The sequence below is a fragment of the Pongo pygmaeus genome, chromosome 10, assembly GCF_028885625.2.
Source record: "Pongo pygmaeus isolate AG05252 chromosome 10, NHGRI_mPonPyg2-v2.0_pri, whole genome shotgun sequence".
NCBI lineage: Eukaryota > Metazoa > Chordata > Mammalia > Primates > Hominidae > Pongo > Pongo pygmaeus.
The window spans coordinates 79,385,947-79,406,530 of record NC_072383.2 but is presented as its reverse complement, the minus strand read 5'-3'; the positions used below and the strand labels follow the sequence as shown (position 1 = coordinate 79,406,530).

The 20,584-nt window shown below is 34.1% G+C and overlaps 1 protein-coding gene across 15 annotated transcripts in view; it reads left to right on the top strand.

Annotated features, from left to right (window-relative positions):
* The window catches only part of PPFIA2 (PTPRF interacting protein alpha 2), a 497,964-nt gene that overhangs the window by 394,274 nt on the left and 83,106 nt on the right, over nucleotides 1-20,584 (top strand). For all 15 annotated transcript variants that reach the window (XM_054442749.2, XM_054442743.2, XM_063646523.1 and 12 more), the window contains 5 exons: nucleotides 3,363-3,498; nucleotides 8,235-8,455; nucleotides 13,776-14,013; nucleotides 16,886-16,915; nucleotides 20,277-20,407. In XM_054442749.2, the coding sequence (XP_054298724.1) occupies nucleotides 3,363-3,498; nucleotides 8,235-8,455; nucleotides 13,776-14,013; nucleotides 16,886-16,915; nucleotides 20,277-20,407 (756 nt within the window). The remainder of the gene's footprint in view (nucleotides 1-3,362; nucleotides 3,499-8,234; nucleotides 8,456-13,775; nucleotides 14,014-16,885; nucleotides 16,916-20,276; nucleotides 20,408-20,584) is intronic.

Sequence of the window (20,584 nt, the reverse complement as noted above, 5' to 3'; positions counted from 1 at the left end):
CCTGAAGTGTCTTAAACTCTTTTCAATATAAATGTAAGGAAAAACAATATTTAATATTTTAAGTACTTCCGTACTCAATTGAATATGAGAAAAAGTTCGGCAGGCATAAAAACACTCAAGGAACTTTTACATATGTAAGTCATTAATTGAGAAAATCATTCTTATTTTTCACATTTTTAATATTCTGATTTTTACATATGAACTGAAATTATTATTTTAATGTTATGTGTTCACATGGTTATGATGATTATAATGAGGATGGTGGAGAAGGAGAAGGAGAAGAACTGATAAAATATCAAGGGAGTCAATGCATAGAATAAGCATGATCAAATCAATAGATTAAATATATTTGATTAAGAATAAATGGTCATTTCCTTGTTTTTTTTAACCTTATGTCTCAAAATACAGAGTTTCAAAGTGTTGTCTAAAAGTCTGTCACTGCACTGAGTCATTATGGGCAGCCTAACAATGTGACATTTATCTACAATGAAGGATGATTTGGCGTATATAGAACAATTATTCTTTGATCAACAGATTGTAGTGGAAGGAACCCTAGACCAAGAATAAGACAATCCACATTCCTAGGACTCACAGATAATTACAAGCTGCTTCATTTTGGAAAACCTGTTTTCCTTAATAACCTTCTAAATAAATACATATTTGTACCTAAATATGCATAAATGATATTTTTCTGATTATCTCATAGGCTTGGTTTGCAGATAAAATAAGACAAGTAAGCAATAGGGATTATATGTATAGTAAATCATATCAAAAGTATAAAGTGTTATAGAAATAATTAAGGTAAGCTAGCTAAACAGATAGAACTTATAATAAGTTACAGGATAACTGAATATTTATTAAACAACAATTATTTATAGAACATTCATGCTTCTGAGGACAAGTAATTTCGTAAAAACAATAATGGAAATAGGAGGTGCGTGAGAACTCAATCTACTGAGTTTTGATCTAATAGGTGGGGAGGTGAGGAGAGATAAGCTAAGGTGAGTGAATAGCAGTGACTACCCTTCTCTCTCAATATCTCATCTAAGAAAGTAAAATGAGTTCCAGAGTGACTAGAAAGGGCTTGATTTGGCTCAACTCTGAAAAAAGGTAGACTCTGGGTAATTGGAAAGGACAACAGAGAACACTCCAGGAAGCAGAGCGATGGGTAACAGGTTTTCTCTAAAAAAATTCTTACCTGGCTTATTTATGCAAGTTCTTTAATGAGATTACATGCAAGAGTCACAGGAGATTTAGGGGAAGCTACAGGGTTCATTCCTTAAAGGAACTGATGCCTGTGCCTTTCAAAATACTGAATAACTAGAATGATTTAAAAATTGAACTAGTATGATAATATTGCCTCTGTTTTCTCCTGTTAAAGAACTAGCTCAGAGAACTGGAAAAAAGAGGAGAGAGATGAGTTTGAGGATTGTTATAATAAAAAGAATACTAGGAGCTAGAAGAGTATATGGCAATAGCACTTTTAAACTGAGACCTTAAAACTGTTAACCACGTGTTGAGACTGTTTACAGGAGAACACAAACAAACAAACAAAAACAAAAGCATGTTCAAAGAAATGAAAAGAAAGTGTGAGTTACTGGAATTGAAAGACAGTCAGTAGAGCTGTATGAAAAGCTAGGCAGAGAGTACCTTAAAATGAAACTGGAAAGTGGCAAAGGCCCAAATTATAGAGGGCCTTTAAGGACATTGAATAATTTTAAGCAGGAAATTGATATGATTAGATCTGTGTTATGCTTTTTTTTAAAAAAATAAATTATCTGGAGCTGTGAGATAAATCAACAAGAAAACAATGCTCCTAGGATGATGAGTTATAATGTTAGAAACTTCACTCTGATGCCTAAAGGGACATTAAGGTAAGCAGCCACAGGAAAAAGGAACCCAGACTGATCACAGCAAGATAGTTTAAGCCTGTCTTATAATCATTTCATTTATTTATCATCTTGCCAGATATTTATGAAGTGCTTATTATATGCTAGGAACGCCTTCCTGGACATAGGAAGGTGACTAAAATCTGATCTTTGTTCTTCATGAAACTTAGAGCCTCTGCCCAAGAGATAAAGACAGAGAGTTGTGTCCTTTATGAATATGGCCTAGTTGGTTATTTTTATTTTTATGTAACTTATCCATGATAAAACCTGTTTACTTGATTAAGTCTCAAATATATTGCTACAAAAACAATAGCTGTCACCTATTTGATGGATAATTTTTTAGTTCATTTGTTCTAATGCCCCATTTGGCAAAACAAGAACGTTCTTAAGTTAGTGTCTTCTGCTGTTGCAAACACCCAGACCTCACCTCCCCTTTTTAATGTTACCAAATATTTGGAAGTGCTTGTCGTTGTTCACAAGAATAACTGAAAAAGAGAGTATAGTCAATCAGCAGGAGCCTCAAATTCAATAGAACTAACAGCTTTAAATATATTTCCTACTGATGATAGATCTGTTATTTCATTTTATAGGACAGCGTTATGTCACTGTTATTATCATCATTATTGTAACAATAAAATGAATTTGCCATAAATCCACATGTAAGTAATATGCCTGGAGAAGCCTTTTCTGCACTTTGATTATAGGGTAATTTATTACCATGTTTATTGAAAACTAGTGTAATGATACTTTCCAACTAAAATTTTCCGACTCTTTCATCTTTAAGCAGATTTAAGAATCAAATGTGCTTATGAAAAGATTTTTCTTCATCCTTTTGAAACAATGTCTTATTAAAAACTTTAAAAAATCCTTTTGGTAGTATATCCTATTTTCTTTTATAAAAATAAGACCATAAGCCTTGGGTCCATCTAAATTTAAGCATTTTGTTGATTCTCTAAATTGAACAATAGAATGTGAAAAATAGAGAATGTGAATAAATTTCTCCAAAAATTTTAAGATTGGAAAAGTTCTGGGACCCTCAAATTTTAGACATTTTTAGCTAGATGTATAAGAAATATTTAGAACAAATACAGTAATCAATAGCACATACTGTGATATACACAAAAGAGCTCAAACTAAATTGCCAGAATTTAACCTAATGGATTTTGATTATCAGTCTTATTATGATTCATTTTATTACTGCATTTGAAAATGATAATAAACAGAAAGGTTATAAGTACTGTATATTCTAAAAGAAGAAAGTGCACTTGACTTTCAGGAATGGACCTAAGACTGCAGCTTCTGACATAAGTCTCTAAAGAGGCCTCAGAGAGTCATGCCAATTTTTCAGTTATCTTTCTTGAGGTTTATTTCCTTGAGGATTTCTGCTTTATTGCCAGTTAAACAGCAGATAGTAATTTCCTGGTAAGTTTAATTTTTGAGATTGGATTATTTTATATTTTTCCTTTTTTCCAGAACTCATCTAGACACCTCAGCTGAGTTGCGGTACTCAGTGGGATCCCTAGTGGATAGCCAGTCTGATTACAGAACAACTAAAGTAATAAGAAGACCAAGGAGAGGCCGCATGGGTGTGCGAAGAGATGAGCCAAAGGTTAATCTTTTAACTTCAACTCTTCTCTAGTTTTATTTAAATAGATCATTTCATTTTTTATAGAATTTTAACACTGAGATAATTAGAAAATGCTAGCATTTTTATTGATTTGAAACACAGAGTATGACATTTTTAAAAAAACTATAAGTAACATAAAGCCCCGACTATGGGCCCAAAGTTGAATAAGCATTTCCCATGTATTTATTCATATAACATTATGAAGTGGTTACTACTTGTATACTAAGTTCAGACATAAAAACACTGAGGCTCAGAAAAGTTAAATGTTCAACATTGCACAGGTAGCAAAGTAATGGAGTCAAAACTTGGGCCTGTATTTGTGTAGTTCCCAATACTATTAGTAGTGTAATATTAACTATTATACTACATTGCCAAACACGCAGTCTTTTGATTTTCTTGGGCACTTGAGCAATGGCATTCATGTTGTTCATTCAAATTAACTTAATTAAAATTAGTATTTTAAAAACACTTTGAAGAAAATGTACATAGACTATTCCTTGTGTTCATAAAGAACTATTAATGATAAGGGGCAGTGCTAGCCTTCTGTTCAGTCAATAACTTAATTTAAAATTTGCAAGCTGTTTGTTGAATAATATAGTTGTATTTTATAGAGAAGTAAAATAGTCCTTTGGTGCCTAAGTATAGTTTATTCTTTCAGCCACTTTTATGTACCCCAAATACTATATAATCCATTTGTCCATATTTGTACACAGGCCCTTGAAGACTTTTGGGTTTGAACTGGCACCGGTATGTCATGTATTAATTAATCTATCATAGTAGGCATTCAATATCTGTTGAATACATGAATAAATAAATGAGCAAATGAAGACTAAATTAAGTTAATCTCAATTCTTTTCTCATTATTATGTGACAAATTAATTAGTGCTACTTGATACCAAAACAAATTATAACACAAATACTAATTCTGGTTCTCAGTTCTTAACTCAATGCTCAGGGAAGTATCATGTGGTCTTCCATAGAAATCATTTTATATGATCACAAAAATAAAAACCATTTTTTAAAAAGCAGAATAAAAGAGATCTAGGATCTGTCTTTTATGCCCAGCCTCCTCATACATTCAGATAACAGCTTGAAAAACACTGGTCAATTGCTTACTTCAAATGGAAGATTTCTTATATCCATTTAAAAAACATAACCATGTAAATTAGCATGCCTTGGACTTAAAAATTACAGGTATACCTTGTTTTACTGTGCTTTGCTTTATTGTATTTCACAAACATTATGTTTGTTTGTTTGTCTGTTTTTTACAAATTGAAGGTTCCTGATAACCCTGCCTCAAGCAAGTCTATGGATGCTAGTTTTTCAATGCATGTGCTCACTTTCTATATCTGTCTCATATTTTGGCAATTTTCACAATATTTCTTTTTTTTTTTTTGAGACAAGATATTATTCTGTCACCCAGGCTGGAGTGCAGTGGCACGATCATGGCTCATTGCAGCCTTGAATTCCTGGGCTCAAGCAATCCTCCCATCTCAGCCTCCCAAGTAGCTGGGACCACAAGCGGGCACCACTATGCCCAGCTAATTTTTGTATTTTTTGTAGTGATGGGATTTCACCATCTTGCCCAGTTTGATCTCAAACTCCTGTGCTCAAGTGATCCACCCACCTCAGCCTCCCAAAGTGCTGGGATTATAAGCGTGAGCCACTGCACCTACCAGTTCTCGAAATATTTCAAACTTTTATTATTATTATTATATCTGTTATGGTGATCTGTGAACAGTGATCTTTGATGTCACTATTGTAATCATTTGGATACACCACGAACCATGCCAATATAAGATAGTGAATTTAATCTATATGTTGCGTGTGCTTCTGCTCCAACAGCCATTTCCCATTGCTTTCCCTTTCTTTGGGCCTTTGTATTCCCCAAGACACAACAATATTGAAAGTAGGTCAATTAATAACCCTACAATAGCCTTAAGTGTTCAAGTGAAAGGAAGAGTTGCACATCTCTCGCTAAGTCAAAAGCTAGAAACAATTAAAGTTAGTGAGGAAGACATGTCAAAAGCTGAGTTAAGCCAAAAGCTAGGCCTCTGGCATCAAACAGCCAAGTTGTGACTACAAAGGAAAAGTTCCTGAAGGAAAATAAGAAACAACACGCAAATAAGAAAACAAAACAGCCTTACTGCTGATATGGAGAACGTTTTAGTGGTCTACATAAATTTGATCATTTAGTGATAAACAATCAAAGCATGCACAACATTCCCTTAAACCAAAGCATAATCCAGAGCAAGACGCTAACTCTCCTCAATTATATGAAGACTGAGAGAGGTGAGAAAGCTGCAGAAGAAAACTTTGAAGCTAGCAGAGGGTTGTTCAGTTCATAAAGTTTAAGGAAGGAAGCCATCTTCACAACATAAAAGTGCAAGGTGAAGCAGCAAGGGCTGATGGAGAAGCTGTTACAAGTTATTCAGAAGATCTAGCTACAATAATTGATGAGGATGACTACACTAAACGATGGGTTTTCAATGTAGATGAAACCACCTTCAATTGGAAGAAGATGCCAGCTAGGACTTTCATAGCTAGAGAAGAAAAGTAAATGCCTGGCTTCAAAGCTTCAGAGGACAGGGGTGAATGAATGCAGCTGGTGACTTTAAGTTGAAGCCAATGCTCATTCACTATGCTGAAAATCCTAGGGCTTTCAAGAATTATGCTAAATCTACTCTACCTGTGCTCTATGAATGGAACAACAAAGCCTAGATGACAGCACATTTGTTTACAGCATGGTTTACTGAATATTTTAAACACAGATTTGAGACTTACTGCTCAGAAAAAAATACTCCTTTCAAAATATTACTACTTATTAACAATGCGCCTGGCCACCCAAGAGCTCTGACAGAGATGCTCAAAGAGATTGTTTTTTTCGTGCCTGCTAACACAACATTCATTCTGTAGCCCATGGATGAAGGAGTAATTTTGGCTTTCAAGTATTATAACTTAAGCAATACATTTCATAGGGCTATAACTGCCATAGGTAGTGACTCCTCTGATGGATTGGGGCAAAGCCAATTGAAAACATTCTGGAAATGATTCATCATTCTAGATGCCATTAAGAACATTTATGACTCATGGGAGAAGGTCAAAACATCAACCTTGATCAGGTTCAATGGCTCACACCTGTAATCCCAGCACTTTGAGAGGCTGAGGCAGGTGATCACCTGAAGTCAGGAGTTTGAGACCAGCCTGGCCAACATGGTGAAATCTCATCTCTACTAAAAGTACAAAAATTAGCTGGATGTGGTGGTGCACCTCTGCATTCCCAGCTACTCTGGAGGCTGAGGCATGAGAATAGCTTGAGCTCCGGTGGCAGAGGTTGCAGTGAGCCGAGATCAAGCCCCTGCCCTCCAGCCTGGGCAAACAGAGCAAGACTCCCTCTCAAAAAAAAAAATCAACCTTAATAAGAGTTAAGAAGACATTGATTCTAACCCTCATGGATGACTTTGAAGGGCTCAATACTTCTGTGGAGGAAGTAACTGTAAATGTGGTGAAAATAACAAGAGAACTAGAATTAGAAGTAGAGCCTGAAAATGAAACTAAATTGCTGCACTCTCATGATAAAACTTGAACAGATGAGGATTTACTTTTTATGAATGAACAGAAAGTGGTTTCTTGAGATGGAATCTACTCCTGGTGAAGATGGAATCTACTCCTGGTGAACATTGTTAAAATGACAACAAAGGATATAAAATATTACATTACATAGTTGATAAGGCAGTTTCAGGGTGTGAGAGGATTGATTCCGATTTTGAAATAAATTCTACTGTGGGTTAAATGCTATCAAACTGCATTCCATGCTACAGAGAAATCTTTCATGAAAGGAAGAGTCAATCAATGTGGCAAACTTCATTGTTGTCTTATGTTTAAAAATTGTCACAGCCGCTCAACCTTCAGTAACCACTACCCTTATCAGTCAGCAGCCATCAGCATCAAGGCAAGACCTTCCACCAGCAAAAAGATTAAAACTCACTGAAGGCTCAGATGATCATTAGCATTCTTTAGCTATAAAGTATTTTTAACGAAGGTATGTTCATTTTTTAGACATAGTGTGATTATACACTTAATAGACTTCAGTAGAGAATGGGCATAACTTTCATATTCATTGGGAAACCAATAAATTTGTGTGACTCTAATGTGATATTCACTTTGTCAGGGTTGGCTGGAACTAACCCTGAAATCTCTATGGAGTATACCTGTACAGCATTTTGAAATATTTTAAATAATATTTTGTTAGAATTGATGTAAATAAATGTTGGGAAGAGAATTCCTGTGTAATTTCTTATGTGATAATATTTGTGGTCTGAGCTTATAATAAGAAAATATAGGAAGACTAATTAGTTTAAGTCATGAGTGCTTGAGTACAAATAAATAGATTGTTATATTTGGAAATAAGGAAAAGTATTACAAACATATGCTTTAAAGTAATTGTTACCTTGGAATATGATTGAACTATAAATCATATAGAAGTTTATCATCTTTATTTCTACTAAAATCTTGATATTTATGCTGACAATCCCTCACATTACTTAAGATGTCAAGGAACTATTTTATGGAAGCAAATAAATTAAAATGTTAATAATTGGTTCAGTTTTTGCAAGGTCCGTTGTAAAAGCATGCCTGTTGTTGTTGCTGTCTTTGAGATTAATGCTTTGAAAATGAGCAATATGATAAATATTCTGCATTTTTCATTCGCCATTCAGGTGAAATCTCTTGGGGATCATGAGTGGAATAGAACTCAACAGATTGGAGTACTAAGCAGCCACCCTTTTGAAAGTGACACTGAAATGTCTGATATTGATGATGATGACAGAGAAACAATTTTTAGCTCAATGGATCTTCTCTCTCCAAGTGGTCATTCCGATGCCCAGACTCTAGCCATGATGCTTCAGGAACAATTGGATGCCATCAACAAAGAAATCAGGTAACTTCAATTAGTACTGATGATTTCAAGAAATTAGAAGACCTTGATACTGTACTAAAAATGTAATTACTAGATCAGAAGCATTAGCATTAACTGGGAGCTTAATAGATCTGCAGAATCTCAGACCTCACCCCATACACACTGAATCAGAATGTGTATTTTCAGAAGATTCCCAGGATATCTGTATATCTCCTTTATAATATTAGGACAGCCTTTGTAAGGAACATACATGAAACATATAAGATTAATGACGTCAGTGACAATACAGAAGAATAAGTTAAAGGCAAAACTTTCTCCAGTGAATTTTAAAGCACTTTTTAAATTAAAATTTACTACTTAAAGGAAAAGTATGTGTGGTAATCACGTACATTCTTCAGATACATTACATACTACAGTAAAGGTACCAAATAGTATGCAAATTAATGTGCATTCAGATCCCTTAAAATATATAAACATTGGAGTGAAATTAATTTACCATTCTTTTTGTCAATTTTATGCCATTTATATCAGGGACAGCGTGTTTCTTGGAAGTTTATTAACATTAACAGTTTTAGAGGCTGGAAAGTCCAAGATGAAGGTATCAGCAGGGTTCAGTTTTTGGTAAAGGCTCTCTTCCTGGCTCCAGGGAAAGTGAGGCAGGCAGTGGGAGGCAGAAAGAGAGTGGGGGAAGAGAGAGAGAGAGAACATTAATATATTAATTCTATGGAATTAAGCCTCTCTCTCTCTCTCTTTCTGCCCCCCACTGCCCACCCACCTTTCCCTTTTCCTGAAGCCAGGAACAGAGAGCCTTTACCAAAAACGGAACCCTGCTGGAACCTTGATCTTGAACTTTTCAGAACAGCAAATTAATTTCACTCCAATTTTTAAATACTTTTAAGGGATCTAAGGGCCTTTACTAAAGAAAGATTTATGGAAGACCTCATGTAACCTCAATTACCTCCTCCAGATCCTATTTTCAAATACAGTCACTTTGGCCTTTACAGCTTAAACCTATGAATTGAAGGTGGGAGATAAAATTCAGTTCACAGCAAAGCAAATGCTGAAAGCAGGATAGAGTCCTCTTCTCTGCCTGGAACACTTGAGAAAAAAAAAAGTTAATGCCTTTAAATGGGATAAACCAAACATATTACTACTATTCTTAATAATAAAAATTACATTTCTGTATTAATATATTGCGTGAAAATTCAGATTTTTTTTTTATTTAAATAGGATCTCACACTGCTACCCAGGCTAGTGTGCCATAACTCAGATCTGGCTCACTGCAGCCCACAACCTCCCAGTCTCAAGCAATTCTCCCACCTCAGCCTTCCAAGTAGCTGGGACTATAGGCATGTGCCACCATGCCTGTCTTTTTTTTTTTTTTTTTTTTAATTTTTTGTAGAGACTGAGTCTCCCTCTGTTGCCCAGGGTGGTCTTGAACTCCTGGGCTCTAATGATCCTCCTGCCTTGGCCTCCCAAAATACTGAAATTACAAGTGTGAGCTACCACACCCAACCTCAGATTGTTAATCTTAGTGCTTGTGGCTGTTTAATTGTATTCACTGTGCCTAAAACTTGTGTTTGAAGTTGGGCTGCTACCATATCTTAAACTGAGACACAATTCTTATAGAGTTTTTTATGATTAATATTCTTATATCAGTGAAAATACATTTTTCACATATTAATGCTGAAGTTTATAACAAATTAGGCTGATCATTAAAAATCCCCTAGCATTTTGGGGACATATGTGTGAAAATTTTCTAAGTAAATGGGGACCAAATCCATTTGCATTCTTTAAATATAAAAGGCTTACTATATCTGTGAGACATAATTTAATATTATAGCCTAACAAGTATCTTTATTATATTTTCATTTCAAAGGCAATAAAACATATGGTGATATGAATTATTTCATACTAGATATGAAAAAAAGTTCTGTTGATATATAGTATCCTAATAATAGATGGTTTTCATTACAATTGAAATTGGACAAATTAACATTTCAAATATTGAGAAATGTTGGCACTCTGATACTTTCATTTTAATTTAATATATGGTTTCTTGAATTCCAATGACATCAGCTTTTTCTGTCATTTCCTTGACTAACCCCAGTGATGAACCCAATTGTGTCAGGTAGATTTGTGTTCTTCTGAATATCAACAAACCATTCTTAACTTGTTTTTTCAACTGGTGAACAGGTTTTAAGTCTTTTAAGCAATTCCTTTCTTTTTCTTTCTGGCTCTAGCTAAATCAGTTGGCTTCCTTCTACTATTATTCAAACTACCCATCATCACCCTACTGCACTTTAGAATAGTTTTTTACCTGTATGACAATAACCATTATTATCTGGTTTCTTTGTAGTATGCTAGTTCTCCATATACCAACCTAACTGCAGCCAGAGAAGACTTTTAAAAACACAAATGTGTTTATGTAATCCCCCTTTTTCTAACCATTCAATTGTTCTTAGGATACAAACCACACTTTTTAATATGGCCTACAATACCTCACCTGTCTCACCATTCTCTAACCATTTACCTTGCCTACTTTCTAGTTCCTTGATGTTCCATGCCTTTCTTTTGTTGTGTCATCCCTTTCTTCTGGAACATTCCTCTCATTCCACACCCTCTACCCTAACATTTCACTCATGTCACCCTTACTCACCATGGACAGCTCCTCCATCACTTCTTCAAGGAAGGTATTACTGTCCGTCAGTTCTTTACCTTCACTAGATTGTAACTTTTATACAGGAGCAAGAAATGTATCTGGCTTTGCTCACCTTTATTTGTAGGTCTTAGCACTTTGCTTGATATTTAGAAAGTGCTTCATAAATATTTGATTACTCTAAATAGAAAAATAATGTAAAACATAAATATTAACTGAATAACGGAATACTTTCTGAGGCTGTTCAGCTAATGGTCGAATTTACCAAATTAAGTTTGAAATCAAGTCTATATTCTTGTGATATTTATTTTCACCAAAGAGATCAACACACCCTCCATAACAAGCTATTTCTCTTCAGTGACTCTTAGCTTTGTAACATTTGGGTGGTAATTTCTAGTAACAATCTTGGCCAGTAGGTTAATATAGTTGTTTATTTGTAAGATTTTAAAAATACATGAAATGAGATTATATCACATTTAAAAGAAATAGTCATCTTGATTCAAATCAGGTGAACTGCTAATAACAACCAGAATTTTTCCGTGATTAAGATTTTTCTTCTTTCATAAACTAATGTAGCCATTAAAAAATGCATGTTTTCTGTCTTCACAGCTCACTGATTCAAATTACTTCAAACTCATTTGCCACAGCAATGTTCATTCATCTGTGCTTTTATAGTTAGCTACTATTGTCTGTTAAATTAAACTTCAGTCTACTCTCTTACCCAACTTGTTCCTCTAGGTTTGGCTCTCTTGTACAATTTATAGAATACCTAAAATTAATAGCCAGAATTTCTGTGTACAGCATAACCATGTTACATCTCACCAGAAAAAATTCCTAGGAGTCATTTTTCTACTAAGTACTTTAAGTGTACAAAATGTCTTCTTTTTTTTCATTTTTATTTTTTGAGGGTGAAGATAGTTTTTTCTTTCAAATGTATTTTAAGCTATGTTACTATGTACTATGTTACTTGATTAAACCTTTCTTTGGAGTTCTGACCTTGGGGTGAAGTTAAAAAATGCATTCATGAAAATAAACTTTGAAAGTAACAGAATTCATGTTCTTTTTCTAAGTGAAAGATTATAATTAAGTGTAAATGTACCTCATAATGTTTTAACCAAAATGAATCTTTGTGAAACATATTTGATTAGATTTTAAGTCCATATTTTGTAAGATTTTTAAACAGCCTATTAAAATCACAAAGATCACTTTTTCCAATGACATGTAAGTAGACTACCAAAGTACTTTCTGCCTGGCCAGCGAACACATACTACTTAAAAACTGGAAGAGTTACAGAATAGTTAGTAAAGACACCAGCAGTGAGTTAATCATCAAAGAGCTGGTGAACATATAAAAACAGGTGAGTAAATGTAGCTCAACTTCCCACAGTAAACGTAGACCAGAGAAGTATTTCCTATTGAATAAATTTAGCAAATAAATTACATTCTCCATTCTAAATATGTAAAAAGAAAACTTTGAAGTGATCATAAACTTGAAGGTACAGGTTTTATATAAGAGGGGATCCCAATAAACCATTTGTAATCAAGAACAAAATAGCTCAGGAGAATTTTACAACCCCCTCATCAAACTATACTGGTACACAGTTTCATTATAACAACATACAAAATGTATATGGATTTAATTCAGGATTCAAATAGCATTTTTACACAACCTGGCTAAAGCTCTTTCTTATTTGTGCCTTTGTAATAAATAATTTATATATATTTTTTTCTCACTCTGCCACCCAGGCTGGAGTGCAGTGGCGCTATCTCGGCTCACTGCAAACTCCGCCTCCCGGGTTAAGCGATTCTCCTGCCTCAGCCTCCAGAGTAGCTGGGATTACAGGCATGCACCACCATGCCTGGCTAATTTTTGTATTTTTAGTAGAGACGGGGTTTCACCATATTGGCCAGGCTGGTCTCGAACTCCTGACCTCATGATCCACCCGTCTCAGCCTCCCAAAGTGCTGGGATTACAGGCATGAGCTACCACTCCCAGCCTAGTTTTGCTTGCAAGTTACTTTTTCATTATTTATGTATTCATCATCTATCTATATAACTATATTTTCACATTATTACCTTTTCTGGTACTTATTTAAAGGAGGCTTGGCTAAGTATTAATATTAAGAAAAGACTCAGGGTTTTATTTGGCTAATTATGAATGACCATTTATTGAGGATACTATCATTTAAACTTTTTCATTAGGTAGGAGGTAAGATTCAATGACTTTGAGTCTTCAGAGGGATATTTACACGTAATTATAATCTTTCACTTTTTCTAAGCTATTGCTAGTCCTTTGCCATCTCAAGGCTGAGTTTCTAAAGTCTCTTTTATTGGTTCCTGAGGTCAAATGTAAGATTAGGATTAATGGTAGAAATTAATTAGGTTCAAGATTTTTAAATAGTTTTAGCAGGTGGTAGTATACAAAGAGGGTAAAACTGAAAGTTGTCAGGAAAAAATGTATCATTTAAAAACAATTTTCTAAATTGCAGCCAGGAAGTCCCTGGAATTTACTGAAAGTTACACTATTTAGAGAAAAAAAAAAGATGAAAAAATTAGATTTGATTTAAAATGTTCAAGAATAGTTTCTACTGATTTATTATGTGAATTCCAATGATCTTTACAGCAGCATATAATGGATCCATATTAAATTATATATGGATCATAATTAAACTGTGTCTTTCAGGCTAATTCAGGAAGAAAAAGAATCTACAGAGTTGCGTGCTGAAGAAATTGAAAATAGAGTGGCTAGTGTGAGCCTCGAAGGCCTGAATTTGGCGAGGGTCCACCCAGGTACCTCCATTACTGCCTCTGTTACAGCTTCATCGCTGGCCAGTTCATCTCCCCCCAGTGGACACTCAACTCCAAAGCTCACCCCTCGAAGCCCTGCCAGGGAAATGGATCGGATGGGAGTCATGACACTGGTATGGTGATGTGTCCAGAGAACATTTGCCTCCTGTTAAGATTAATGATGCTTTAGCTAAAACTTAACTGGGTGTTTGTTCTTGTCTAAGTACTTTCTGTGTATTTTATTATTTCTTTTCTTATTCACAACATCCCTATGTGATCAGTACATTTATGAATCCCATTATGAGATGAAGAAATGGTAACCCACACAGGTGCTGTAACTTTCTAAGGGCCAAATAGTAAGTCAATGGTAGAGCAGAGATCTAAATAGCACATTATACATGTCAATGAATTGATGGGCATAGTGGCTCACAGCTATAATCCTAGCGCTTTTGGAGGCTGAGGCAGGAGGATTACCTAGACGCAAGGATTTGAAGACTAGCCTAAGAAACATAGTAAGACCTCATCTCAAAAAAAAAAAAAAAAGAGAAAAGAAAAAGAAAAAAAGAAAAAAAATTAGCTGGGTGTGGTGGTGGTCTGTACCTGTAGTCACTGCTACTTGGGATACTGAGGCAGCAGGATCCCTTGAACCTAGGAATTTGAGACTGCAGTGAGCTGTCATGGCAACACTGCACCCCAGCCTGGGCAACAGAGTGAGATTCCTTCTTGAAAAAAATAAAATAAAATAATTTTTTAAAAAATTGAAAGACTTAAACCATTAAGTACATTTTTATTGATAGCATACTGAGGAAATCACTTTGGACTCTGTGTGTGTGTGTTTTTAACATAATAAGTAACAAAACTTAGTATTAGAATTGCTTCAATACACCAAGATAGAGTTTTATAACTTTTCAATATATAATATAAATTGATTGCATTATTTGTGTTAAGAGCCATAAAAAGCAACAGCTACTAATTCCTAATTTTGTTTTAGACTTTATATCCACATTTTCACATATATACATTAATTCCGTATTTCATTTATCTTTATATTTGGGATTAGAAGATGGAAGCCTAAATTAGGAAGTCCCCTGAATGCAACTGAGAAAAAAATCAAATTTCCCCATTCTAAAAAAATTTTATTATAAAAATATATTTATTAATATATAATATACGTATTTCATTATAAAATATATTTCATTATATGTATTTATATATAATAAAACCCCTGGAAAATATGATTGTGATGACTACTGAATACCATGATGTTAGTCATTTAATTCTCGTGGCAAAACTGGCGGTAGTAGGGCATTATCTCAACAGAGAGTGGAGGTTTTGAGGATATAAATGGAGTGCCCATATTCAACACAGCTAATAAATGGAGCTGGATTTTTCCACAAATTTGCCTAATGTAAAAGCATGTACTACCCTGTCTTTCTGTTTCAGTCATTACCTAGAAATACAGTATGTTGAAATGACACCAATGATGAAGATTAAAACATTCTGAACTGTTTATGGAGGTAAAATTATGATTTTGTAGTGAATATGCATTGGCATACTCACAATTATGAGGCTTCCAAGCCATAAAACTTATGTAAAAGAAAAATTGTGAATTTTTTAAAAAAGAAGACAGTTACCTCTTTAAGCTGCTGAGTCCACTATTTTCTGCTCATTTCCAAAACTTCCTACTAAAAATATTTTTTAAATAGAATAGACAATGGCCAACCAGAAAAAATGCCCAGCTAATCAGAACTGATTCCACTTGGATACAGCACAAACTTTTAGCCAATGTGCTGAGATATACTAACCAAACATACGGAACTACATTGTGATCTGCTTATTTTAGAAATTTAGGAACCATTCATCTGATTTTATTAGTTAAAAGTGTTATTGTCTCTTGCTTAGTTTCTGCCTATATAAGATATGCTACATAGCATTAATGAGCAACTTAGTACCAAAGCTATAGTAAGAATCCTGGACCACAGAATAAAATTTAGTCAGCATTCAAGGCAGGAATACTTTGATTATTTTTGTACTGCTTTTATTTCTGACATTTTTATAACACAATTTTACACTTTTAAGTCTTTTTATAAACATTAGCATCATAACTCTTGATAGTGCTATTACTTTCATAGCAATAAAATAATATATTTATAATCCTTTAGATGTGATTGTGATTGTGTGTGTGTGTGTGTGTGTGAGAGAGAGAGAGAGAGAGAGAGAAAGATGCCAGTCCTTTCATGAATTTTCTTGAACAGTTAGTAATAAATAAATCAGTGGAATATGAATATTATTACATTATAATTAGAGTACTGAAAAAATAAAGCATTTTTAGAAGAGTAAAGAAATATTTAAAGTGTTTAATATCTAAGTCAGAGAAGCAAAAAATGAAATCCAGGAAGTCCTTAACACCTAATATAATTCTGTCACCAATTGTATTTTTTTTAGCAAAATATGGGTAATTTTTTTTAACCTGAAGAAAATGCTTTTGGCATTTGTGGGACGGAGAAAGATTTTAGGATGCCAGAAATTTTGAGATACCGCAGGAACAGCACATCTGCCCAAAGGAGGCCCAAAGCTCTGCATAGATGGGGCAAAAACAAGAATTTATAAACTCCTTGTATATGCATTGGATCTTCACTCCCAATAGTATTTTCTTGAAAAGATGCAGTCTCATTTATTTCTAGCTAGCTCACTCTTCTAGCTAGACTCACTCACTCATTCCATAGTTTCTCTTTCCCAGGGTCCATGCTTCCTATCCAGTGCCTGTACACATGGCCCCATTATGGAAACAATCATCTGACTTATGTTACCTGAGAAGTTCCCTTTCTAAATTTAACTACCAGGAGGAGTGCTTTTATAATAATTAAAATATGTTTATTTAGAAAATAACAGAATGAAGAAAAAAAGATAGTCAAGTTGTAGATACTATTTAAAATTGTAACTTGGTCAAATGAATGTTAATTCTTAATTAATTCTGTTTTATGTTTTTACTACTGCCAATCACAGCCAAGTGATCTAAGAAAACATCGGAGAAAGGTACTGTAAATAACTTTTACATCATTACGGATTGAATACTGTTTTATTCTATGAAAGCTTTAACATAATATTCCCTCTAGTCGAATGTTAATAAAACATTAAAAAGTTGAGAGTATTTAAAGTGTATTGAATTGTTTAAATTTGATTATAATAGAAAATACTTCAAAGATAAAATTGTTTATGATTTCTGGAGCAATAATTAGATTATAAGAACCATAATATACTGTTTTCCATTGAATATTTAAACGAAGGATGGTGTAATTTGATATTTTAATATAAGTATTTATATTTATTAATATAATATAGTACAAATGTTTTAATATTTAATATATAATAAATAATGCTAGTTGTTTTCAAGTATTTTATTATTATTATTTTGATAGGGTGAGGACAACAGATTGGGAGAAAGCTGTCAAAAAAAGATAGCTTGTTACTCACAGTTCCCAAGAGGAGAGAGTACTCTGTGCCTCAGGACAGCACCAGGGTCAGTCAGGAGGCAGAAGGAGCAGGGCAGAAGGTTTTCTGAGGTCTCTTAGGGAAAGGCAAGACAAGGCAGGATAAGCAGGTTTAGGATGGATAGCTTGATTAATTTTGTCTGGCCTCAGGATGTAGGGACTCTCTCTAGTTGTCTCAGCCTGGCCCACAGGTGATTAGGGCAGAGGAATATTGCCTCTTGGAGAGTAAGAGCCAGATGGAGAAGATGATTTAGAGTATGGGCTGTGAGTTGTTTGGTTTGCATGTGAAAGGTGCACTTATAGGTGAGTGATGTGCTGTTTCCAGGAATTAACTATCCCTAGGGTTAGAGGAGCATCCTCTCCAAATGCCAGAGCATCAAGACTATGCAAAATAAAAAAATATGGTCGAAACACTGCTTTTCTGTTTGGAATGAAATCAAGAGAATAAATATGAAATATGGGAAACAAAATGAACTGAAGTTCTGATTCACAAAATGACATCTTATTAGATAATTGAGTAGAGCTTGCAGTCATGGGACATCAGATGAAAAAGATTTCAAAGATTCAAACTTCTATTCAGTGCAAAAATCTATTCCTCAGCGTCTTCGAGATGTGGTAGTCAGCTTACACCCAAACATTGAAACACTCCTGGAACCAGATAACTTTTATTTCCTTTTAAAAAAAAATAAGGGAATCTATATTATTCTTACATGGCTTGAATAGATGGAATTACCATTTTATTTTCCTGAGCTATTATCTATCTTCCTATAGCCTCTTCTCCTTAATGTTAGCAGTTTATTCTTATTTACCAAATTTACCAAGTATAATGTCCTTATTTTCTTTGACCTCCATCACCTTAAAAGGACTATATAAGTTTAATGGGTGTAAGAAATAGAAAGGTAGGATGGAAGGTTCTATACAAAAATGTAGTCTCAAATAATTCAGGAAGTAACAACATAATTTGTGGGAAAAGTCATGGAAAGAAGGACCACAAACTAAAAAAATCTTGTGTATCAGGGGAAGGAGTTAAATAAATGATGGGATTTACACTTCAAAAGACTACAGTAAGAAAAGTGTTATATCACTTCCATTTTATTGATGAGGAAATTTAATATTACAGCAGGTAAGTAATCAGCCTATTTATTCAACATTTAAGAAAAATCAGAATTCAAATCCCTCTCTGATTCCAAAACTCTAAGTGATATTCAGAGGAAAGTTTTGTACATGATGTTTTTTAGAAGCTGTTATTGGGAATAAGTATAGTTTGGCTGGCAGGGAGGACAAAGAGAGTATTTTATAAGATGTTTCAGAAGCAAAATTCTGACAGCAAAAATGGCCATGCTTAGCAGAAACAATCAGAGAAGAGTCGTGGTGGGATCACAGAACTGTGAAAACACTAACATGTATTAGGAATAGTTCAGAAACACGCTTAAGAGTTTAGCTGGGTTGTGGGATTAAAAAGGTTTTCCACAGCATCAGAATCAATCCGAAAGCAGTTATTGAAAAATATTCTCCTGATGGCAATATGCTAGTTGAATAGAGCAAAGGAATTATATAAAAATGCCTACCTACCTAAGCTGTTAAAAGGAACCTTAGATTGCGTGACAAAAGTCCTGACAATTTCATGAAGTTCCTCAAAGGTACAAGGTCTTTATTATAGATAAGCACATTTATGCATAATAGCTTTAAATAACAACAAACAAAATATTTCCCTAGAACTTTAAAAATTTTTGTTTAGCCATACTAAGAACTTTTTTCATCAGAACTCTAAAGCCATAAGTCTTTAGCTGTGTTTTCTACAATCCTTATCTCTCCATATTGTGATACACAACGATACACAACGATGCCATGAAAAATATGCAGCATTGTTGTAAAAACTATGTCTCTACAATTAACTTGACATTGGAAAAAATTTTAAGTTACAGCTCTATATCTTGATCTCTGACAAAATGTATAGTATCCTGAGTCATTCTGGATTCTGTACTAAATTATTCTTTAAGGAAATCCCTCCCATCTCATCTTCTTTTGGTTTTCTGTATGTCTTTGCCAGTTTTCCCATCATGGTAGTAAAATGAAACAATTTGAAAACATTACCATCTTACCTTTTATTATTCTCACTTTAAAAAGAGTTTTTTTCTTACAAACCACAACTCATATTTTAAATACCCTGTAATAAATTCCATTAGGCTGACTGATTTAAAACACTTTATCTGATAAAGTTATATTTTATCAACTTATTTCAAAAATCCCTACTTAAAAGATGTCTTTATTATGATAACCTGAGTATGTATAATGCTATATTTTAGTGAATTGTTCAAATGTGTGTTTAATACCTTTTTGTAAAGAGTTTATATTCTGATGTTATAAAGTATCACAGATCAATGTCAATAAACACTATAGATCAATAGTCAGCAACTAGTTGATTTATGGCAGGAGTGTCTAATCTTTTGGCTTCCCTGGGCTACATTAGAAGAAGAATTGTCTTGGGCCACACATAAACTACTCTAACACTAATGATAGCTAATGAGCTTTAAAAAAAAAGGTCCAAGCATAAATCGTTTTAAGACAGTTTATGAATTTGTGTTGGGCTGCATTCAAAGCCATCTTGGGCTATATGTGTCCAGCAGGCTGTGGGTTGGAAAAGCTTGATCTATGGTGTTTATTAATCAAACATTTTTGTGTAGTGGGTCTGATTTTTTTTAATTTTAATGTGTCCAATTTAAATATTTGTGAAAATCAAACTCTTTAATGGGAATTTATATATGTAAGACTTAAATGCCCCAAGTTTTGTTGTTTTACTTTGTATTAAAATTACTCGATAGCCTTGTTCTCATGATTCTCCATTTGTGTCAATTTCAACTGAAATTTAGAAAGGGTTTATTTGAATGTATTGTTTTTGCTTCTAGATTGCAGTTGTGGAAGAAGATGGTCGAGAGGACAAAGCAACAATTAAATGTGAAACTTCTCCTCCTCCTACCCCTAGAGCCCTCAGAATGACTCACACTCTCCCTTCTTCCTACCACAATGATGCTCGAAGGTAAGACTCTGCAGGCACGCTGCACATTGAATGCCCTCCTTCCAAAAATATTCCTCTTCCTTCATTGTTGTTGAATAGACTGCTTAACAATTTACATTATTTGAGCCAGAATTCTCCAGCTTCCTTTTCCCAGTATCACTTGTGAAATAACCAAATTTCAATTTTGATATCAAATTT